The sequence below is a fragment of the Bos indicus genome, chromosome 16, assembly GCF_029378745.1.
Source record: "Bos indicus isolate NIAB-ARS_2022 breed Sahiwal x Tharparkar chromosome 16, NIAB-ARS_B.indTharparkar_mat_pri_1.0, whole genome shotgun sequence".
NCBI lineage: Eukaryota > Metazoa > Chordata > Mammalia > Artiodactyla > Bovidae > Bos > Bos indicus.
This window is the reverse complement of record NC_091775.1, coordinates 45,602,801-45,627,699: the sequence shown is the minus strand read 5'-3', so window position 1 is coordinate 45,627,699 and position 24,899 is coordinate 45,602,801. Positions and strand designations below refer to the sequence as shown.

The 24,899-nt window shown below is 41.7% G+C and overlaps 1 protein-coding gene across 5 annotated transcripts in view; it reads right to left on the bottom strand.

Annotated features, from left to right (window-relative positions):
• Window positions 1–24,899, bottom strand: part of RERE (arginine-glutamic acid dipeptide repeats) — a 415,138-nt gene that overhangs the window by 245,224 nt on the left and 145,015 nt on the right. For 4 of the 5 annotated variants that reach the window (XM_019976073.2, XM_019976075.2, XM_019976074.2 and 1 more), the window contains exon 2: window positions 13,565–14,033. In XM_019976073.2, the coding sequence (XP_019831632.2) occupies window positions 13,565–13,889 (325 nt within the window). In that variant the 5' untranslated portion in view covers window positions 13,890–14,033. Of the gene's footprint in view, window positions 1–13,564; window positions 14,034–20,914; window positions 21,586–24,899 lie in introns of those variants that run through there. The other variant, XM_070768880.1, reaches the window with a different exon arrangement.

The following is a 24,899-nucleotide window of genomic DNA, read 5'->3' as shown; positions in this document are numbered from 1 at the left end:
TACAGAAACAGGCAGAACCAGAGGCCAAGGCAGGAAAACCCCACAGGTCGGCACCAAGGTCGGCACCATGGCCTACAGGTCAAATCTGACCCATGGCCTGTTTTTGTAAGGCCCACAAGGAAAGAATGCATTTTACATTTTTTAATGGTTGGAGAGGAAACAAAAAGAATATTTTTTGACTTGTGAAAATTACATGAAATTCAAATTTCAGTGTATATAAATACAGCTGTATCGGAACAGCCAGTTCATTCACTTATATCTTAGCCGTCACTGCTTTCATGCCACAAGAGCAGCCCAGTAGTAGCAACAGAGACTGTGCAGCCTATAGCGAGTTTGAAAATACTTACTCTCCAGCCCTTTACAGAAAGAGTCTGCTGACCACTGCTCTAGAAATGCTCACTAAACAAGCAGCTCAGCTGACAATGTAAAATTTACCCCACAGAACTTGCAAAAGGCCTCTTATTTATTAATGACACATATGCTCAGAACTGTGGTGTTGGAGAAGACTCTTGAGAGTCCCTTGGACTGCAAGGAGATCCAACCAGTCCATCCTAAAGAGACAGTCCTGGGTGTTCAATGGAAGGACTGATGTTGAAGCTGAAGCTCCAGTACTTTGGCCATCTGATGCGAAGAGCTGACTCATTTGAAAAGACCCTGATACTGGGGAAGACTGAAGGCAGGAGGAGAAGGGAACGACAGAGGAAAAGATGGTTGGATGGCATCACCAACTCAATGGACATGAGTTTGGGTAGACTCCATCAGTTGGTGATGGATAGGGAGGCCTGGAGTGCTGTGGTTCATGGGGTCGCAAAGAGTCGGACAAAACTGAGCGACTGAACTGAACTGATACTCAGAAACCTCCTGCTATAAAATGCTCGAGAATTCTTCCAGTGGTTAGTATCGAGCATTCTGACCTGAAAATAACAAAACAACCTTTCAGGCAATGCCTATGAGGATAAGAGAGTACCTCTAGCACTGCCTCCTTCCCTGGTGGCTCAGATGGTAAAGCCTCTGCCTGCAATGTGGGAGACCCAGGTTCAATCCCTGGGTCGGGAAGATCCCCTGGAGAAGGAAATGGCAACCCACTCCAGTACTCATGCCTGGAAAATTCCATGGATGGAGAAGCCTGGTGGGCTACAGTCCATGGGGTCGCAAAGAGTCGGACAGTACTGAGCAACTTCACTTTCACTTTCTAGCACTGCCTCTCTAAGTTTCTTGTCACATTTTCCATCTGGACTGAAAACTCAGCTCATTTTATGAATCTAGATCAGAGATGGCAAACATTCCTACATTTGCACCCAAGAACAACGCTATCAACTCATTGGCGCACTCCTTCCAAACAGACTGAATTCAGCCTGGATCACTTGGAACAGGACATGAAATCCATCTGGCTTCTAATACCCAGGTGATCTATTCTTTTTGAACTTCTTTACCATTCATTTCTCCTTTATCATTTTTCTTATACCTTTTCTTTTGTGAAAACCATGCTGCAAACCTGACAGAGAGGACAACAGGGAAATGAAAGTGGAACACGTATGCCTGCTCTCTGACGTGTGAACAGGGCACTAACAGGCAAGTGACACACCAATAATTTTAAAAAAGAGGATGTTTTTAAGTCTCTTTATCAAAATATTGAGTACATCTATGGCTGATTCATACTGCTGAACATACTACTCATGTATGGCAGAAACCAATACAACATTGTAAAGCAATTATTCTCCAATTAAAAATAAATAAATTAAAAAAAAAATACTGAGTTCAAAGGCGTTCCTGGTAAGCCCTGCATCCTGCTCCCTTTTATTTACCTTCATATGAAAGCTTTAAAGGGACTTCCCTGGCCGTCCAGTGGTTAAGACTTTGCCTTCCAATGCAGGGGATATGAGTTCGATTCACTGGTTGGGGAACTAAGATCCCACAGGTCTCACAGTCAGAAATCCAAAATATAAAACAAAAGCACTATTGCAACATGTTCAATAAAAAGGCTTTAAAAATGGTCCACATCAAAAAAAAAAAAAAATCTTTAAAAAATAAACATGCTTTAAATGAACTAGAAAGATGTAGATTCTACTGAGATACGCCCCCCGCCCCACCTCCCGCAGAAATGCTTTCTGTGTTTACCACAACACTCAGAGAGGGTCTGAAGGAGCAGTAATTAAACTTGATAACCATTTCCACCCAAAGAAAAGCTCTCTATCAACCTTGGCAAACTGAAACCAATTGGAGGCAAGTCCAATTTGGATTCAGACACTCAAGTACACAGACCTGGGACTGCATCATGACCGATCCATCCAAAAGGAGCCCTGAACAGCCAGAGCTTACGCTCAACGGTAGCCACATTAACGTCAGAGCAGAGGTGTTTGAGAGTAGAGGAATGTCCCCTCTCAAAATAACCTTCGCCAGAAGTTCCGTGTGGCTTCCACACTTCACTGAGATATTTTCTGAGCATTTGCACAAACAAAGCAGCTTGCTAGGAAAGTTTCTGCCTGAGCCCACTCTTGTGTCACAAATAATTTCATGAGCTGTCATCACCACCAGCAGGCAAACATTTCAGTGAACATTTTAAATATCCACAAGGATAACAGACTCCTAAGAAAAAAGAACACGAGATCTTAATTGGGATCAAAGCCCCTCATCTTTGGAGAGGAAGCACACATATCTTAGGGTCCTGTCATGTTTTAACAGCTTTTACAACCGAAAGTGAAATTTTTCAAAATAAATTGTTTAAAAAGTCAGGCAGTCAACCATAAAAGAATTGCAGGCTTTTGTGAATAGTCAAAGAATTAGATTACATGAGGTCAGAAGCCATCTGCTTCTACAGTTTTGAAGAGGGAGACTCAGTGACTATAAATGTCTTCCATCAGTAGGTACTATCTTTTCGACCTAGGAGGATTAAAAATTAAGTAACCTCAATTTGATGGTAATTATCTCCTTAAATTGATATGCATCTTCTGTCCCTGAGAAGATTTAGAATTATTTAAAGAAAGATTTAAGAGAATCAAAACTATATTAACATTTTGGAAGTTAATAAGAAATCAGGACTTGATATTTTTGTTCTTTTTATAGTTGAAAGAATGTGGCTTGGAACACTATTCTTGAAATTACAATTAAAAACAAAACACACTACCTAGGGCCATTTAATTGGGTAAGATCTTACCGGAAACCCGAACAAACTTTTGCCCAAAGCACTATATGCTTGCCCTTTCTAAAGAAGCCCCATGTGTATGTGTGGGTGTACTCATGTAATCCCCATTACGGCTCTTGAGGTGCGTACTCTGATCCCCATTTTACTGGTGAAGAAACAAAGACACAGAGGTTGTCCCTTGCCAGCGCCTGCCTCTCCCATGGTAAAACTAGACTGTCCTACACTGCTTCTCTGTAAGAAACTGATCCAAAAACCTAAGTGAGTTTATGCACAACCCTGAAATATCTAAGGCACCTTATTCATAGGTTATGATTAATTTCATTTATAAGAAGTGCTAAGTACTTTAAAGGTTTGTGTTAAAAGACTCAACAACAGAAATCAAATATTGAATTTATTTTACTTAATAAGCAAGTCAATGTTAAAACTATTAATTATAAACAAGACCAATCACAATTCAAAAATTTCTTAAAATTAACTTAAAATTTATTTAATTTATAGAAGGGATAAGTTTTGTAAGCGGAACTTTTTAAAAAATAGAGCCATGTCTTCTAATTTATAACTTTTAACCAACTGAATGCCAATTTTTTAAGCCAAAGTAAACTTTCTCAATAGCTCAGGACCCCTCTGAAGAAAGTCCTGACATCAACGATTCTGTACATGTGTTTACTGCCCACCTCCTAAAGGCAGTACAGCTAAGACAATGCTACTCAAGAGGCTGTCCATGAAACACAGCGTGAACACATGTGGAGTCATCACCCTGCTTATCCTGTTAAGTATCTAAGGAACAAATAACAAAGTGCCTAGAATGTCCCAGACTGGGGTACATCAATGAACTAAAAGGAAAAAAGATTCATGTCCTTCTGGAGTGGACCAGCAAGGAAAAGACAAGAGAAATGAGAATGGTGGTATTTAAACCAGGTATGAAATATCTATGGGTAAAGGGACTGTGCACAGAAGGCAGTGGCACCCCACTCCAGTCCTCTTGCCTGGAGAATCCCATGGACGGAAGAGCCTGGTAGGCTGCGGTCCTCGGGGTCGCGAAGAGTCGGACAAGACTGAGCAACTTCACTTTCACTTTCCTGCATTGGAGAAGGAAATGGCAACCCGCTGCAGTGTTCTTGCCTGGAGAATCCCAGGGACGGGGGAGCCTGGTGGGCTGCCGCCTCAGGGGTCGCACAGAGTCGGACACGACTGAAGCGACTTAGCAGCAGCAGCAAAGGGACTGTGAGATGGGGAGAGACCCTCAGAGGGGAAGTCCTACGGGGAGGAGGTGTCAAAGGATTTCTGGATTCAGGCCACAACTGGGACCCAGGAAACCGAGGTGAATATATGACCAGAAAGCTAGATCTCGGAGTTTGACGATTAACTGCTCATAAAAAATGCCTTCAAAGGATTACTATTTAACACGTATCTGTCATGAGTAAGGGTGATTTTCATCAAAAAATGGGCACATACAAAACATCTCTGTTTCTTTTGGAATATACAGGTTAAGGATACATTCTGGTTCACTGCTCGTCATGTTGACACTCTGGAATATATATACGCACACACACAAGTGTGTGTGTTCATCTGGGAAAATCTTATATTTCACTAAAAAAATGTATATTAAAGATAAAATACAGGATAAGTAAGGAGCAGCTTACTCAAACTTTTGTGATTCTAAAATCAGGTTTGTTTTTTTTTAATCAGTAAGCATATCCTCAAGAAATAACATAGCGCTGTCCAAGCAGGAACCCAGAGTGGCTGAAGAATTGCCTTAGGGAATATTTAAAATACATTAAAACAACAGGTGCTGATTCAAAGGTACCCAAAAAGTACAGGTTAACCTGGGGCTTCTGTGCAGGCAAGCACAGCAGGCATGGAAAGTGGGGGCACCTCTCTGGAGATGGAGCCCCAGGGCAGGCATCATTTACTCATTTCACTTTAGAAAGAAACGAAAGGGCTCTCACCAGGGTGACAACCAAACTGAAGATTTAAATTCTCACCTACCTTTCCTTTTCTGCTAAAATGTAACCTATATTACACCATGTAATTGCACACTCTAATCCCAGCCCCTCTATTCACAAACCTCTCACCTAGAAAGTTGCATATGAACCAGCACAAATCACACATTGTGCTGACACTCTTCCTCTATTTACCCAGCACATGCATAGCAGAACAAACTATTTATAAATATCCATATGTCGTTAGAAGTTCTCCCTGAATCTGGAGCCACAGTGACAGTCTCCTGATGAAGTGGTACGTGGGGACCTCTCTCATCTACGACCCCCCACCCCTGTATTCCACTGGGGGAAGTCACCATAGCCCCACCAGGTGGAGTTTAGGGGGAGCAATAAAGCAAGGTATCTGTCTTTCTTTTATACAAGACACAGACATGCAATTCAAGTTCCACCAAGCAACCTACTCTTCTGAGACTGTGACTGGAGCTGAGTGACAGCAAGGCAGGAAAATGCTGAAGGACACTATTCTGGGGGTAGCACCCAGATGGAACGGTCAGGAGTTTCTGCTAACCCAAAATCCGAACTGCCCTCAATCCAGATAGGTGTCCACCCAGTCTGTGAGTTACTCTACCAACAAATTATTTTCATGTAGATGTGGCCGATATTCTCCAGTTTCCATTTAAAAAAAAAAAAAAAACCTTAATGAATACAATACGCTCACATTTATTAGATACATAAACCATTTATTTTCCCTTTCAGTTGCTGGGTTAAGGTTTCAAATTCAGTAATCAAAATTTATCCTAAATATTCTGCAACACCTTACCTCACCCTGCTCAACGTACTTCTCATACTTGTTAACCATTTACCTTTTTAACAATTAATCCTTATATTTATCTAGTAAGAGAGAGAAACAACTTTCAAAAGCAGGCAACATGTACTGACTTCAGGAGTAGGAGAAAGAAAAGGAGCAAATTAATTATTTCATTTGCATTTTCTAAGAAATAGGCCTATCCCTTCTTTAGTTTCAGCGTAACTGTGTTTCTTATTTTCATTATCTTCAGTAATTTTATCAAGTTTAGTTCAGTTCAATGGCTTGTCATGTCAGACTCTTTGCGACCCCATGGACTGTAGCACACCAGGCCTCCCTGTCTACCACCGACTCCCGGAGTTTACTCAAACTCATATCCATTGAGTCAGTGATACCATCCAGCCATCTCATCCTCTGTCATCCCCTTCTCCTCCTGCCTTCAAGCTTTCCCAGCATCAGAGTCTTTTCAAATGAGTCAGCTCTTTGCATCAGGCGGCCCAAGTATTGGAGTTTCAGCTTCAACATCAGTCCTTCCAATGAACATTCAGGACTGATTTCCTTTAGGATGGACTGGTTGGATCTCCTTGCAGGCCAAGGGACTCTCAAGAGTCTTCTCCAACACCACAGTTCAAAAGCATCAAAGGTCAATCCATTTTGGGCTTTAATCAATTCTCCCAGGCCCATGCAGACTTACAAACCAGCTGTGTGGCCTGTTTCCCCATAGATATTATAGGAAAACAATGACTCATTTGTGCAGAGATTTTAAGGAGCAGAAACAACACATGTAAAGGAAGTCCAGCATTGAAAAGGAGCAGGTGCTTTAAAAACAGTGGGCATCCACGGTTATAATGGTGTAGCCATCCACAGTTACAGCTCCCTCTGTCCCTCACAACTGACAATTTGTTCTCAAGCTCACATATCTGAAGTTATTGGTATTTCTCCCGGCAATCTTGTTTCCAGCTTGTGCTTCACCCAGGCTGGCATTTTGCATGATGTACTCTCCATATAGGTTAAATAAGCAATGTGACAATATACATCCTTGATGAACTCCTTTCCCAATTTGGAATCAGTCTGTTGTTCCATGTCTGGTTCTGTTGCTTCTTGATCTGTATACAGGTTTCACAGGAGGCAGGTAAGGCGGTTTGGTATTCCCATCTCTTGAAGAATTTTCCACATTTTATTGTGATCTGAACAGTCAAAGGCTTTAGTGTATTCAGTCAGAAGTAGTTGTCTCCCCTTTTTTGGATCTGCCTAAACTCCAGTCTGCTGTGAGTGTGCTGGGATGCTGGGCCTCTCAACCCTCAAGGCAATGCACTCATTTTCTATCTGTGCACTAACTTGAAAAAGACAGGGAAGCACTGGTCTACATCAATGATTCTCAAATTTTAATGTGTATTTAAAACACCTGGAAATCTTATGAAAACAAAAATGCTGACTGAGTAGATCCGGAGTGGAACCTGAGACTGCATTTCTAACAGGTTGCTGACCTGTGGCTGACACCAAACACTCCAGCAAGCTCTGGGGTACATGTTTCACTCAAAGACCCTTCCTTTCCTTACGAAACAGAAAAAGATAGAGTTAACTCGTCCCCAAATTTTCTGCCACTTCCCATTCTTTTGGTTAGAATAACTTTAGAAGTTTCTCTTGTTTCTTCCACCCTCATAAAGTCATAACTTTTTATGTGCTAAAATTCTTTCCTATACATATGCAGGATTTGAATAACTTCCTAATAAACACTAAAAGGCAATCATTTCTTTAGGCTTAGGAAAAGGCAAAGTAAAATTTCAATAGAAACAGAAAAAAAAAATTAATGCAATCCACAATGAAAAGTATACTAAAACGTGATTGAAAATAAATATATTTTCACAGGTGTTGGAAGGACACACAACTAAGGAGAGCTGAAGTGGTCACAGACTCCGGTCACTCAAACCTGAGTCCTCCTGGCAACAATGCTCTTCCTGCCTGTCATGTACTGAACCGCATCTTACCAAAATTTATACATCTGAGTCCTAACCTCAGTGCTTCAAAATGTGACTGACCTTCCTGAAAAAAGTGACCACTGCAGATGTGATCACTTTTAATTAGAATGAGTGGGGCCTTAATTCAATGATTTGTGTCTTTATAAAAAGGATAAATTTGGTGAGACCCAAAACCAGGCACACAAAGAGATGCCATGTGAAGACTGAAGCTATGCTCAGACAAGTCGAGGAACTCTCAGAAGCTAGGAGAGGCGTGGAACAGATAGATCCTTTTCCAGTACCTTCAACGGGAGCACCAAACCTACCAGCGCCTTGACTTCGAACTTGCAGCCTACAAAACTGTGAGCCAATACATTTCTATCGTTTGGCTGTTTAAGCTACTCAGCTTGTGGTGCTTTGTTATGACAGCCCTTGCAAGCTCACACGCTGCCTGTGTTTCTTTCTTGTCAAAAAATATCCAAAGACGATACACAGACAGGCAATCTTATCACAGTCTGGTGTGCCATGTGAAGGTTTTAGACTCTGTCCTATTAGCAAAAGTGATCCACTGAAAAGCTTTAAGCAGATTAATATTAGGTTTATTACATGCAAATTATCTTGTCACACAAGTTAAATCATTATCAACCCTACAGGTGCCTTTATGCCAGGATTCATGTTTCTTGTAACACAAAAAAATTCTTGCAATCATCAGAAAAACTCACACTCCCTCCCAAATAAGAATGCCTCAAGAAGACACTTTCATTTTCATGTCAATTTCACCTAAAAATTCTTCTACAGATAGAAGACATGGATAAAAAGTTGCAGATCAATGAGCTTTTATTTTCTCCAAAAATGTATGTCCTGGAACACCAAATGCCAGAGTTTTCTTTAGGTTTACTTTGAGAAAGAATGTTTGTCTGAGTGACTGCAGAAGATAAGCTTTCAATTATTCAGAAAAGCAAGACTTTAAAACCAAATTCAGCCTCTTAACTGGTCAGAGACCAATCACTCAGTGAAGAATCAGGAGCTAAATGGTAGGACGTATCATTTGTTAAAAAGTTGGTAACTCCCTTCCCCTCTTTAAACAGAAATCTGAACCAAAGGGAAACTATACATTTTTTAAAGTTCCATGCTTTAACTTTTTTTTCTAAGTAAGTACAAAACTATAACTATGTGTCATTGTGTCATGATGGCTACACTAACTAACCTCACTGTGGCATAATCATTTTGCAACATATATATATATATATATATATATATATAAAATCACTAATTTTGTGCACTCGCTCGTGGTGGTGTGTGTGTGTGTGTGTTGCATCCCTTGTGGCTCAGCTGGTAAAGAATCCACCTGCAATGTGGGAGACCTGAGTTCAATCCCTGGGTTGGGAAGATCCCCTGGAGAAGGGAAAGGCCACCCACTCCAGTATTCTGGCCTGGAGAATTTTGTGTGTGTCATGTGAGCTTACTCTATTTACCTAGCAACTTTCAAATACACATAGCAGTATTTTTAACTCCCATCACATGCTGTACATTACATCCCCAGAACTTATTCATCTTATAGCTGGAAATTTGTACCCTTTGACTGCCTTCACTCACCTCCCTGACTCCTTATCCCCCACCTCCCCACCTGTGACAACCACTGATCTGTTCTCTGTTTCTGAGTTTGGTTTTTTTAGATCCCACAAGTGGAAGAGATCATGTGGTACTTCTCTTTGACTTTTTCACTTAACATAATGACCTCAGGTTCATCCATGTTGTGACAAATGGCAGTTCCCCTCCTGACTGAATTAAGTTCCCTGTGTAACTACACATTTTCTTAATGTCATGTATTGGTTATATCTCAATAAAGTGAGGGAAAAGAAGGAAGAAAAAAGCAGAAAGAAATTTATATGCCACCCACAGCAAACTTTAGAAACCAATACTCTATGCTGAAAATGCCCATAAGAGAAATCTGACTGCACACAGCTGTGTAAAAAATCAATTTGTCACTGTGACAGTCATCTCAGAAATAGAGTAACGGCTGATGGACAACAAAGAAGTTAGATTAGACACAGATGCAAAGTATACACAGAGCTCCACAAGGTTTTGATTTTTGTTTTTATAACAAGCTTGTTAAATCATTCACTGGGAAATAAATTATTCGAACTGGACTTCCAGAAGCATTATTCTGTGACATCATCAATCAGTCAATATATTTTTGAATAAAAATTTCAGAAACTTATTTATTCATCAAGTATTGGACTTCCCTGGTGGTCCAGTGGTTTGGACTCCGTGGTTTCACTGCAGGGACCCTGGATTCAGTCCATGGTTGGAAAACTAGGATCCCACAGCCATGCAGTGAGGCCAAAACAAACAACAAAAAACCAGTATTATGGAATCCATGCTATGTGTACACTATTCTTGCAGATCTCAGGAATTCAATAAGTAGAAACAAAGTAGACACCTTCATGGAGGAGACAGACATCCTAAAATAGTAACAGAAATAAACAGAAAATTATTACTGTTACAAGTGCAAGAAGGAAAGCTACATGACTTCAAGACTGTACCTATTAAGGAAATCTGGATAATTGGGGTGTGGGAGGAAGGTGATGGCACTGGAATGGAGTACTAAAGAGAGGACAGTAGCTCAGCATGTCTGTCTGTTGGGTTGGAGTGGGGGTAGGGGGGTGGGGGGTCACAAACCTGAGGCATCAGCAGGTACAAAGACCCTAAGGTAGGAGGTAACGTGGACAGTGTAACTACAAGTCCATCATGCTGTGCTTCTAAGACCAATAAAAAGCTGCAGAAATGAGGAGCAGGATCAGAAAGAACTGGTTGTAACCAGGCATGAGATTAAACCTTAGCTACGAAAATCCTAAATACCCATTTCCTCAATAAAACCTCAGTCTTCTCAGACCAAACAGTATGAACATAGGCTTATCCCCCAAGGACAAGCACATATATTACATAACAGTCTATTTTTATCCTCATGTTATTGCTCGCCACTAGGCTCAATCTTAATGACATTTTGGGAGGTATTTGTAATTTAGACTTAATCTGAGTATTGAAACCAATTCAGGAAAGGAAAAAATTTATCTGTGATTTCAAATGAGCATAAAAGATCTGAAAAGACACTGTGCTCAATTGTGTCTGACTATTTTCAACCCCATGGACTGGAGCTTTCCAGGGTCCTTTGTACATGAAATTCTCCAGGCAAAAAGAATACTGTAGTGGGTTGCCATTTCATCCTCCAGAAGACTTTTCTGACCCAGGAATCGAACCCATGTCTCCTGCAACTTCTGCACTGCAGGCATATTCTTTATCACTGAGCCACCAGGGAAGCCCATAAAAGGTCTACTACTCAAAAACTAATAATACATTGAAGAATCCCTTATGATGCCCCATAAAGTCCCTACTGAAACCCTTAAGATACAATTAACCAAAGAGAATCTCTGCAGTTGGGTGCATGTAAGGGTTTTCATCACCAACTGAAGATTTTACTGTAGTACTTTGCACCAAGAAAGACAAAGATCAGAAAGAAAAAAGACAAAAGGAGAAGAAAAACCTAAAGAAGAGGCAATATTTTAACATCTTCCACTGAGAAGTCATTCACCTTCAAATGCATAATAACCCCAAAAGAAACAAAACTACTGAGAAGGTCAAAGACTGTCTCCTTACCAAAGAGGCAAACATCTATGGACCTGGCAGTATGCAAACCACAGGCCGCACCTGTCACCCGGCCAAGCACAGGGGCGTCTCCCACAAGTGGTTCTGCTGGAGCACCACAGAAAATTTTCAAGCCATTTTTGTTGTTTTCAGTCCTTTATAACAGCTTCCAGAGAGCCTGTATACCTTTTTCACATTTCACAAAGGTCCTCAGATTTACTGAAACAATGTCTGCCTCCCTTAAGTACACAGTTCCTCCCCAAAACAAGAACCTACTGTTTTGAAAATAAGCCATTACCAACCTCCCTCCACACAGTCTTCTAAACATCAAGAAGAAAAGATTTCCCACCATCCTGTAGAATATGCAATATGAATGTGCAACAGTTCTCAAACTTGTTTTCTCAAAAATGATTTTTCTTAAGGAGATATTCAGCAGAAACAGGATGCCACAGCCCCACAAATAGGGGAAATGGCAGGTTTTGTTTTGTTTTGTTTTTTAATGTTAAAGAAGTTTCCTTAACTGCAGGGCTTCTCCAAGTTATTAACTATGACAGTCTCACATGAGAGACAGTACATGCAGCACTTCCCATATATTTCGGACTACAAGTATTTTGGAGAAGCATTTTGAAAAAAAAAAAAAGAGTAACTCTCCGCTGAGAAAGGCTGGCCCTCAGTTCTGCACAAGACAGCCAGCCTTCTGACACAATGACAAATCAGATCATCCCTTATTTTTAAGGTATCATCTGTAACCTGTATCGAAAAAAGTTAATGCATTCTGTCTCTTTCTTGTGATCTAGAAGTACACAGGTCTGTAGCAATCAACGTGCGGTTTGTCTATACTGACATATGTTCCTTGGTGGCTAGGACATTCTGACTGTCCAACATGTTAAGGGTGAATCAAAGACTCTGTCAGTTCGGTAACCTACACACTACCAAATCTCCACAACAGAGCTCTAATTTCCCCCAGAAATTAGATAAGTTTATCTAATTTCCCCCAGAAATTTTGATAAGTTTATATCACATAAATATCTTCTCAGTCATCAGCCAAAAAGTATAGTGAATACAAGCTAATCTATGTAAGTTTGAAAACATTATTTTTCAAAATTCAAAACTAATTTCTATATGGGGGAAAAAAATCGAGTACTTTATGTGAAGTTCAGCACAGCTACAGTACAGCTCAGCAAAATAACGGTACCAGGTTAATAACATAATCTCTTTAATCTCCAGCTCCTAGAAAAACATCAAACTGGGAGGCTTCCAACCTACTAACTACATCTCATGCAACTCATGTCATTCCTCAACACTGTAAGCAATTCAAAGAACTGATTTCAGCTAGTTTTTTTTTTTAAACTGACTTCTGTAAGGAAAGTACCCGAATATACACAATGTATCAAATGAAAAAGGAAGGTATTGCTGGTGTTCAACAGGTTCTGAACCACCTGCTTCCCTACATCTTATCTGCAAGCTGGGTCTGGTCTCTCTCTAATTGCTACAAATAACCTCAATATACCGAGTGGACGCAGTATCTTTCCTGGAAAACAAAGCAGGTTAGTTGGCTTCATCTATTATCATTGATTAGAGGCCCTGAAGCTTAATTCTAGGGAAAAGGAGGTCGTCAGGAGGAATAAACCCTGGTCTGAAGCCCACTAAAAACCCCTGTCTAGCTTCTGGTCACTCCTGTAGCCAATGTAAAATGACCCGTAACCCTGAACTTGAAGGCTTACTTGTCCCACCGTGTACTCCACTCTGCAGGGCCTCACCACAGTCTAATCTGTGCTGAAGACAAAAGGAAAAGGAGGACGTGAAAAGAGGCAAAGTTCTGGGCAGACAGTGAAGTGTGAGAATGAGCAGCAGAAGACACGGACAGAAGGAGAGCCTCACGGGCAGGCCCAGAGGTGGGCACAGGGAAGGGCCAGCACACCAGCTGACTGAAGCCTGGAGCTATTGAATACCTGGAGTTTTCCTGCCCCAAACCACTACCCATTCTTCTGGGTTTCATGTCCACCTGCATCCACAGGCTGACACCAGGTTTCTCAACCACAGACACTGTAAAGACCCAAAGGCACCTCACCTCCTGGTCTATAGACGACATCGTCCTCCGTGATGTATGATGTTATCTCGCCGGTATCTGTCCTTTCGTAACGAGATTTTTTTTTCGGGGGCTTCTTTTTGTTCTTCTTCGTGGACTCCTCCGTGGTGGCACTGTTGTTGTCATTGTCCTCGTCTTCACTGTGATCACTCTCGGCGTAATTTTTGGCTCCTCCTTCCAAGGTACAGCTCCTGCGGGGCCTCGAGTTCTCACTCTCACGCACTTTGTCTCGCTTCTCTCTCTCCCGGTCCCGATCTCGGTCCCGGTCCTTCTCTTTGTCTTTGTCTTTGTCTTTGTCAGCTGTCATGATTCGCCACGTGCCTTCTTCTGTCCTCTCACGGCTGGGCCTCCGTGAAAGGTAGACAGTAAGCCTGGGCTTCAGTCTTCTGAATTTCTCACTCAATTCCAGGGAAAATCCAACCACTCCAACAACCCCAACGTTTCAAAAATGCTAGGAGAAAAAAAGAGAGTAGAATTGGTTTTCCTGTAACATTTTCCCATATTTCCTTTCCTAAAATAATATTTTGTTCAATGATTCTCTTCCTTACTCATGCTTTAGCACTGAAAACTTCTTACTTGCCACAGGAAAAAAGTTAGGACAATGACACAAAATTTAAACATAAACAGTTACTGGCCTCAGCTAGCGAATTGTTTGGGACTTTCTATCACACTAATAATGAACAATATCTGAATGCATAAGGGCAAATGATGCTTTCTGTATACAAACTGTTTTTTCCTTTTAAAATGAAAAAGTAAAGTGTATCCCAGTAAACAACATATAAGGGGCACAATCACTGTGGTGCCGGAGAAGACTCTTGAGAGTTCCTTGGACTTCAAGGAGATCAAACCAGTCAATCCCAAAGGAAATCAACTCTGATTATTCAGGAAGAACTGATGCTGAAGCTCCAATACTTTGGCTACCTGATGGGAAGAACCAGCTCACTGGAAAAGACTGAAGATCGAAGGCAAAAGAAGGCGGCATGGGCAAAGGATGAGATGGTTAGACACCATCACCGACTCAAAGGACATGAACTTGAATAAACTTTGGGAGATAGTGAAGGATGGGGAAGCCTGGTGTGCTGCAGTCCATGGGGTCACAAAGAGTCAGACACAACCTAGCAACTGAACAACAAAAAAAAATAAAAAAGGAGTTTTATGAACCACAATATTAATTTAAAAGGGAAAGAACCTATAGTAAAAATTATTTCCACCTGAAAAAAAAAAGTATGTAATCTGGAGAGCCTTGGAAAATGTCTTAGGATGTCTCACAGTGCACTGTCTTCTGAAGACTCTTTCTGGTCACTTTTCTAAATTTCCAAAGCTTCTCTCAAGAATAAACATAAGAGTTGACTCAAAAATAACAACCTCAAAGCAAGATTCCTGTGCCTTCGATTACAATTTTTTACATGTTCTAAGTCTACTATTCTAGTTATTTTCCAAGAAAACTGGTTTCTCAAAGATATATTATCTCTGTCTTCACAAAACAAACAGGTTCCCAAAACAACCTTTCATCTTTAGAGATTATTAGGTGGTTTATACATTCTTCCAAATATCCACTATTAATAGTCTCCCTGCTGCTAAGTCTGCTGCTAAGTCGCTTCAGTCGTGTCGACTCTGTGCGACCTCACAGATGGCAGCCCACCAGGCGCCCCTGTCCCTGGGATTCTCCAGGCAAGAACACCGGAGTGCGTTGCCATTTCCTTCTCCAATGCATGAAAGTGAAAAGTGAAAGTGAAGTTGCTCAGTCGTATCCGACTATTCGCGACCCCATGGACTGCAGCCTACCAGGCTCCTCCGTCCATGGGATTTTCCAGGCAAGAGTACTGGAGTGGGGTGCCATTGCCTTCTCCGATAGTCTCCCTAAACGTCTAAAACTAAAGCCCAAAAGGAAAGTCTGAACAGTAATATAATGAGAAGAGTGAACCCCAAACTCCAATCTTATTAAAAAATTAAAAATTTTTAATTTTACTTAAAAGTCAGTCTTGGAACAGTCATAATAACCAGTAATTTTTCTTTTGCACTCTTTTATCATCTTCCCCAGTATCTCATCTCACTTGTTCAAGTTTGTACCAAACACTGTCTATTTGCCAGGTGTTCAGAAGTAAAGATACCACAAGGGAAGAGCCCATGGTCCCAATCCTTGATGCTCTCATGCAGAAAGAGGAGATAACTGGTCAACAGGAGAACCACCTGTTTCTTGTGCTACTCAGGCCAGATAGGAACAATACATGCAAACAAACAAAAGACTGGTCCTCTTTACTCGGACAACAACCACCAAGTCAGTTTGTAATTACATGCCTCAAACACAGAGAAAATTCTCTTTGGTCACGCCAAAGCCGTAAACATTATCATGTACTCTCTCCAAACCTCTTAGGTCAAACTTGATACCAGTAGAGACATTCCCACTAGCACTTCAAATATCCTTAGGCATTCAGGGAAAAAAAAAAAGTTAACAACAAGCTTTGGGAGAGAGACCTATGAAGGAGCAATAATGCCAACAGTCTATAAGCAAAGTCAGAAGTGTGACAGTATGAAGCACAAACCTAAATTGCTTCCTTCTATAGAGGAAATGCACTCTCAGATAGGATTTCAATTTTCTAAACATATTTCCAGAAAATGAAAAATTATTCTACTGCCTGCAAAAGTTCTGCTTCAATGAATCATCTGCTAAGCAGACAGTAATAAACCCCCAAGTCCCTGGAGGCCACTAGTGTTAGCAATTGAAAATACACAAAGAGACATATTACTTTCTCCATTGGGCCTAAGTTTAGAGCCCGAACAAGCCAATCATGCAAGAAAGAAAACCATCAGCTAACGTGGTTGTTAAAACATTCCTCTTTGACATTGAAAACATACCAAGGTCTCCTGGGAGTCTAAAAAGAACAAGGAGCTTAGGCCAAAAGACTCTCAGATTCAGTTCAGGACAGACATACTTCAGAGAAGTTCAAGAAAACATAATTTCCCCAGGGTTAACAAGATAACTGCTCCAGAAAACAGTGCAAAAATATTATTTCAGCACTTAAACAGAAAAAAAGTAGTAAGTCCAAATTGTACATTCAACATTACTCCCTACAAAATCATATAGTGTACTTCTACTTACAAAAAACTTTGAGTTGTTTCTACCGAGAGTTAGCAAGAAAAAATCAATGATCAGTAGATAAACCATCCATAAAATGAAACCCTCTGTGTGTGTGTGTCCAACTTTCAGATAACTAAGAATACTGATAATCCAAAGCTAAAGTCAATTCAACTTCTGTTCACATTTGTCCCTGAAATATAGCACAGTGGGGATTTTTTTTTCCCTCTGCATTTACCACAATAATCATCATTTTTCTGAGCTTCATTATAAAACGACCAACATACAATGCAACATTTGAGGTAAGGGATCCAGTGGCGCTGAGAAAGGTAGCTGTCACCTCAGGACACTGGAAATGTTCTCCTCGGTAGGTAACACTATAGTGTCTTTGTATAACAGCAAGGGGTTCACAAAGCAGGCCCCTGCCATGCTCTCACTGGATTCTGTCTACTACTCAGTGATGTGAACCAAACAAGAGTCATCACCCCACTTTTCAGGCTACAGAAGGGGAACTAAGAAGAGAGCATCTGTAGTGGAGTCTGAAGCCCCCCTCGCCAAGGTGAACCCACCTGACCTGATGGCAAGCTACTGCTCAGGTTACAATCTGTATCTTCACAGGGGCCAACTTTTCCTACATATATCCTTGCTGATAATTAGCACAGACACATTTAGGAAACACACTCATTTTAATCTCTCCCACCCAGACAGAAGGTACTCTTCCCTAGTAAGAAAGAAGAAAATTTTGAAAATATCAAGTCGATCCACTACTCAACCCAATTCAACAGGAAATACAGGAAAAGACAGTTTAAAATTAACAAAAGGAGAACTCTAATCTAAAAAACATTTCAGATTCAAAACAATCTTCTTCACTGAACAAATGTCAACTGAATACCCACGATGCTAGTGTGCTGAATGCCCAGTGCGCTAGTTACATGCCCACGTGTGGGGAAAACAGCAGAGAACCCCATACAAACATCCCTGGCCTGCGGACCTGATGTTCCAGGAAGTGGAGAAAGGTATAAACATATATACAAATATACAGATATATCTATTACACTAAAAGAGCTTATGTAGGGAGTCCAATGGGAACAAGGGAGTATAAGAGGACTGTAATTTTAAACAGTGGTCAGGGAGGCAGCTTTGTCCCAAGAGTATAGAAGAGACACGGAGACCACTGCAGCAGAGAGGAAGCAACTGCAAATGTCCAGAGGCTGGAGTGATTCAGGTACATTCAAAACTTAGGAAGCCAGAGGGTTTGGAGTGACATGAGAAAGAGGACTGATTTTTAATAAAAATAAATGTATAGTCCTCTCACTAGTTTCCAGATTCATCAGACTGCACTGGATTTTATCTTAACTGATAAAATTTGGTAGGCTGGCTTAGTTCCACTGTAATCTAATCAGTGTTAAAGGCATTCATTCGACAGTCAATGATACAGAACTATTCTGCATTGTTTCAGGTTACTTATATAAACCTCTACACAAACATCATTTGCCTCTTCAAAATAAAGCCACCAACCACATACAAACACCTTACACTACTTACCAGAAGCAATCTGGATAAAGTACTCAAATTTCAATCATGCTCAGGGCCCAAATCTCATTTAAGGAAACCGTTTCTTGTCACTATTTCAGTGGTCCCAGGAGGTTTGGCCCCTTGGTAGAATTGCAAGCATAGTGGACTGAGAAGCAAAGGTTCATGCTTTGGCACTGCCAGGGCTAGTGCCTTGGGGAAATCACTCTCTCTGAGTCAGTTTCCCTGCTGTAGGGCTGGGATAATAACTGGGCTTCCCACAATGGTAAAGAATCTGCCTGCAGTGCAGGAGACCTGAGTCAGGAAGATCCCCTGGAGAAGGAAATGGCAACCCCCTCCAGTATTCTTGCCTGGGAAATCCCATGGACAGAGGAGCCTGGCGGACTACAGTCCATGGGATCACAAGAGAGTCAGAGATGACTTAGCGACTAAAAAAAACAACAAGGAATAATAACTAGCTATTCACAGAGCTGTTGTGAAAATTAAGTATATGCACACACAGCAAATACACTTCAGAGATTGCAAAATGCTTTATAAATGTAAATTATCAATAATACATACCTAGGTCAGTCATGACTTATTCTCGACTACAGCAGATAATACCCAATCATGTATCATACTATGCAACATATAAACATAGCCAAACATCACCCTTACCCTCAAGAATTTATTTCCTACAAGGGAGGAGGGGGGATTCTGTTACATGATTAATAAATAAATCACATAAAACTGAGCACAAGTGAAGTAAAAAATTCTAAAATATCTATCTCTTCTTGGATCATGTGAAACCCATTTAGCACTGAAAACTTGCTCATCCCACCTGGGTGCCCGATCCCTAGGTTCTACTCATTTCAGCGGTTCAAGCCAGATTCAGGAAGACACTTGACCCTCACACCAAATGCAGTTAGTGAATTCAATTAATTCTTCCTCATTCAGCCACAGCAAGAAATGCTAACATTTGTCAAATACCCAACCAACCATGCGCTAGGCGTTTTTTCAGCTCTCGGGGTCTACCAATCGCCTCCTGAATAACTCTGTAATTCATCCACTGCTCCAACTGACGCAGAAAGTGCCTATTTCAAGCCATCACCATCTTTCACACAGATTACTACAACTGCCTTCTAACTGGTCTCTGTGACTACAAAATTTTGTTTTTGCCTTCCTTCCAATTCATCCTCCAATGCAGCCAGCCAAGCATCTGACCTTCCACTAGTTCTTTTTAAAAAATAGTTTTATTGAGCTATAATTCACACACCTTACAATTCACCACATAATGAACAGCTAAGTGCCCACCATTCCTTTTCAAAGAGCACAGAGGCCTTCCTTTCCTGACGCCCCTTCTCCTCTCCAGCCCACCTCACCCTTCTCGAATGCTCCAGCTGACCCTTCCCCTCTGTTGGCCCAATCTCTGCTCAACTCTTAGAGCCTCTGGCATTCCTGCTGCCCAACTCCAGGAAGCTCCCAGACCCACCCAAAGTCCACCCCTCACTGTTTCCCATCCTGCCTGTAAAATGGCGCTCACTGACCCACCATTGGCACCTGCTGTTAACCTGCATCCCTCTCCACTGACTGACAAGGACCGTGACTACACCATAATAGTCACTGGAACAACTCCTGTTGACGCAGCCTCCTTTCTACATCAAATCCACTAGAGCTTTTGTCCCTCTCATCACGTGACCACCAGGCATCCTCTGACAGGGTTAATCACCCCACCTCCTTCTGCAAAGGCTCTTTTCTTTGGGCATTCCCGGCACAGTCATCTCCTAGAGTCTATTTCACTGTTCCTCCACCTCTAGGACTGGACCTACGATTCATGGAGCAGTTTCTCTAGGCACTGCGCAGAGTCCTATTTTCTCATCCTCTACTTTATCCCAGTCCATCTCATTGTGTCCATCAGCCCTCAGGTACCACATCCACACAGGCAATCCACAAATGAACATGCCTACCAAACTTCTCCTGCAGAGGCAGATGTCTGAAAACTGCCCACCTGAAGTCTCCTGTGGGATGTCTCAAAGGTCCCTCAACATATCAAAACCAAGGCAGGCTCTGGCCCCACATGGCCTGTCTTATGACTGGTGCCCCTGACCATCCTGTTAGGCAAGCTGGACACCAAAGCCTTACCTCCATCATCAACAAAGCATGACACTGTCACCTTATAAATTTCTCTCAAATGCATCTACTTGGGAGCAACCCCAACACCTCAACCTTAGTCAAAAAGCTACTAGTGTACCCTTCCTGTGCCACTTCAAACTGGCTCCTCTTGAAATCCACTCCTCTGAACCCTCACAATTCTCTTTTTACACTGAAGCCAGGTCTCTGCTTTCAAAAGGCTAATGTGACTAGTCAATCCTCACCTTAAAATACTCAGTGACTTGTCACTTCCAGTAACTAAAACCCAAATCTGGGACTGTTAACTAGAAACTCAAAACCCAATGCAGGGGACATGGGTTCAATCCCTGGTCTGGGAACTAAGATCCCACACGCTGCACGGCAACTAGCCCATGCTCTGCAACAAGATGAGAAGTCCACACACTGCAACAAAGAGCAGCCCCTGCTCACCACAACCAGAGAAAAGCCCAGCAGCAGCAACAACAGAAAACAAACCCTCGCCAGGATCCTTTCTTTCTGCCCTTATCTTTCTATCCGGCCTCACCCCCACCCACTTCCTACACTCCGTGCTGACCCGCTGCCTCTCCCATGGTTCTTTGAACACACCCACCAACCTGGACTGAGACAGCTCCAGTTCTTCCTTCTGTCTGTGGTGCTCTTCTCTCCTGGTCTAGTATCTCCAACTCTTCCTTCAGGTCCCAGTGCAATAGCAACTTCCCCAGGATGTTCTTTCTTGCCCAAGAGGACTAGGTTAAATCCCCTTGCAGCACTTTCTACCACTGTAACTTCACATCTGTTTGTGTGATTTGGCTAACATCTGTCTCTATCTCTAAGCTAGAAGTTCCATGAGGGGCTGACCCTGACTATTTTTGCCCTGTGTTGTACTCTCAGATCCTAACTCACCACCTGGCACTTACAGGCAAGTAATAAATTACTTTTCTCTGCCCTCTCTCTGACACATAAGCTGGGGCAATTAAGAGGGCATTATGATGAGACCTTTATTTGGGAAACAAAGTATTCCATGAGTAATTAACTGAGGGGCTGCTTGAGCTGGCTTATAAACCATGAACAGAATGAGAAGGAGCCAAAAGGAGGAGGAAACATCAGAGGTCTGGCAAAAAGAGTGACTGAATCCTTGTCCTTGATGGCAGATACAGGGTAACGCTAGTAGGAGCAAGCTTATGTAGAGAGGGAGAGGGAAGCAGATAATAGAGCTCCCAAAATAATAAAGCACTAACACTCACTGAGCACTTAACATGCACTGAGCATTTTACACATGTTAATTCACTTAATCTTCACTATAATGAGAATGAGAATATAATTTATATCCAAACTGGGACATATCTGAAAGCAAAAAGATTAATAATTGTGCAGGAAAAACATAAAAGCAGGTCACATGACCACCCTAGCTGTAGCTCTATTCAGTAGATGCTGTGGCTGTGTGCATTTTCCCTGTGCAAAAACAAGCACTGAGAAGCTGAGCAAGGAGACCCAAATCACCCAGCTCTGTGTTAGACCCAGAGTGTTGACTTAAGAGCCCATCCTCTTAACCACAAGGCTACATTGCCTTCAATTACACGGCCTTAAAAGCCAAGTAAGCCAATACAGTTGCTAAGCACACATTGTTACTGCAGACTCTTAAGATGAAAATAACATTTTGGGGAACAGGAGATACTTTACATCAAGAGCTGTTGTGCCATTCCAACAAGTTTGCTTTCAAATCCACTACCTCCAAAAGCCTAAATTAGGAACCAGGATCCTCAAGAACTTCTGCCTTTGCCATTTCTACATGTACGATGCCTCAATAAATGCTTTTACTCTCTCCTTTAGGAACAAAACGGGTCGGTCCAAGTATACAAGACCGGAGTGATCTACCCACTCAGTGGGGCCGCAGGCAGCAGAACACACAGAAAGAAGGAGGCATCTAGGTGAATGCTTTCAAAGGAAAATCAATGTTTTTTTCCTGTTCCTTTTATACCAACAGCCTGGGAATGAAAATGGACTGACTTTTGCTCTGGAAAGGAAAGGTCACTCTAATACTTGACTCCCTGGATAAGAACTCATCAACAGCAAGCTGCTGCAGAAAACACTTCAAAATAGGCTGGGGAATCACTGACAGAGATGCATGGGAAACAGGAGGTCAGCAGATCTGGAAGCCCACGCAGAGGTCAGAGGGTTTTACCTGAGACAGATGTGGTCCTGAGAGCAGTTCTCCCACATGAAAATAAACCAGTGTGAAGTTCTCCCACCCGAACAAATTCAACCATTTACAAGCAAACGGCTGTATGTGCACCTCCAAAGATTCTCTATGTTTGGGGGTAGTAAATATTTAAACTCTATCTGTTTAAATATTCAGTGAGTTGAAATACTCATTCCTGGAACACATCTTATTAAGAGAACCTAAATCACCGAGAGGGGACGCATTAGTCAAATCCAGAGAGCAGCATTTGTGGTATCAAAACAGAAGGAGGCCCAGAATGAACACGCCTTAATCACAAGTGGGTGTAATGCTTAGAGCAGCTCTTCTTCAACTCTCTGAGAAGACTATGGGGAAAAAACAGAACTAAGATTGGTGAACTCTGACAAGTATCCAAAAAGACACAATAACAACAAAACATACAACCTGCAAAGGTAGGGAAAGTACCCAGAAGAGCAAAACTCCAGGTTATGATCAACAACCCAATTAAATAACAAACAACACATAATCTTTTTATTTGAAGCAACAATAAGCAATTCCCAAAGATGAGATACCCAAGTGGCTTCCCCCACATACCTCTCTTAAAAAATTAAAAACCCTCCCTTTCTTTAAAGAACACACAAATTGATCCACACAAGCAATTGATTTCTATACTGTTAAAAAGTGAAGCTTTTCCCAATTACATACGACATGCTTTGCCTTACATGTTGCCTACAGTTGTGTCTCTTCTATTAAGTAATTAAGGAATACTCACTGCTTACTCTAAACCATGGCCTCTCAACGGTGACACAATTAACATTTTCAGCCAGATTATTGGGGGAAGGGAGGGCAGGGGGTTGCCTGTCCTGTGCATTATCCCTGGTCTCCACTTACACAGACTCTAGCAGCACAACCCACTGCTCCAATTAGGACAACAAAGAATATCTCCAAATACTGCCACATACCCTCTGGGATGGGTGAGGGGGGTGGGGGTGGGGGCGCAAAGTTGTTCACAGTTGAGAACTGCTGCTTTAAATGAATAAAACTGTTGGTCCATCACAGAGATTTCAAAGAGTTAAGCAGCTGTGTTGCTTTATGCAGAATTATGCTTGACCAATATGGAATTCATAAGCAAACATTGTTATGAAAACCATATAATATGGCATGTTCTTCATTCTCTGAAATAAACTGGACTAACTCAAAACACTTCCTGACATAGAAATTACACAGATGTGTGAAGCTGAATTAGGAAAACAGAAGTAAATATTCTGAAAATCTTGATGCTTCCTGGCAAGCCCTGAAGGTTATAAAGAGTACTATTACTCAAGTGGTGACCTGCTCTGGCCTGGGGCCAAATGGATGCTTCTGAGAGCACACAACTAACTGAGAAAAACTGGTGCCCTCAATGCCAAGAACCAAATGCCTATGAAGCCAAGCCCCTAATGGGAAAGATGAAAGAATTCCTGAACTCACTCTCTCAAGGACTTCCCTGGTGGCGCTAGTGGTAAAGAGGCCCGCCTGTCAATGCAGGAGACAATCCCTGGGTCAGGAAAATTCCCTGGTGAAGGAAATGGCTTCCCACTCCAGTATTCTTGCCTGGAGAATCCCGTGGACAGAGGAGCCTGGCAGGCTAGAGTCCACGGTATCCTATAGTTGGATGGACACGACTGAAGTGGCTTAGCACACACTCTCTCAAAGCATGGTCACATACAGAAAACCAAATGGATAAAAGAGAAACATAAAAGTCAAGAAGGTGGATAAGTAAAATATGGTATATCCATAAAACAGAACATTATCCAGCAAGAACAAGAAATGAAATACTGATCTATGTTACAACATGGGTAAGCCTGGGAAGCATTATGTGATGTGAAAAGTGCCAGTCACAGAAGACCACACACTGTATGATCCCACATAATGGAATGTCCGGAGAAGACAAATCCATGGGGACAGAAAGCAGACCTGGAGGTGCGGGTGGGCGTTGCTATGGTTATGAGTTTCATTTGGGGATGATATAAGGGTTCCAGAATTGATTATGGTGATGCCTGCATGTATCTGCGAAAATATGAAAAGCCATTAAATTGTATACTTTAAATGGGTAAACTATGTGAATTATATTTCATTACAGCTGTTAAAACACAAACACACACAAACAGTAACATTACAAACTTATTTAAAAAAAAAAAACAAAACAGCTCAGGCCTTGCTATAGCTTAAAAAAAAAATGCACCTAGCTATAAAATTCACATGGGTTGGCTCCACCTCTGCAATTGAGAAAAACATCCTCTTAATGCTGTAACAGCAGAGGAGTTAATTAAACACAAAGGAGAAGTTTTATTTCATGTAACACTGAGAATGAGAGAACCTTCCTTGGACCATAGTAATCTTTAATATGCAGGAATGCTTGGTCAGGCTTACTACCTCTG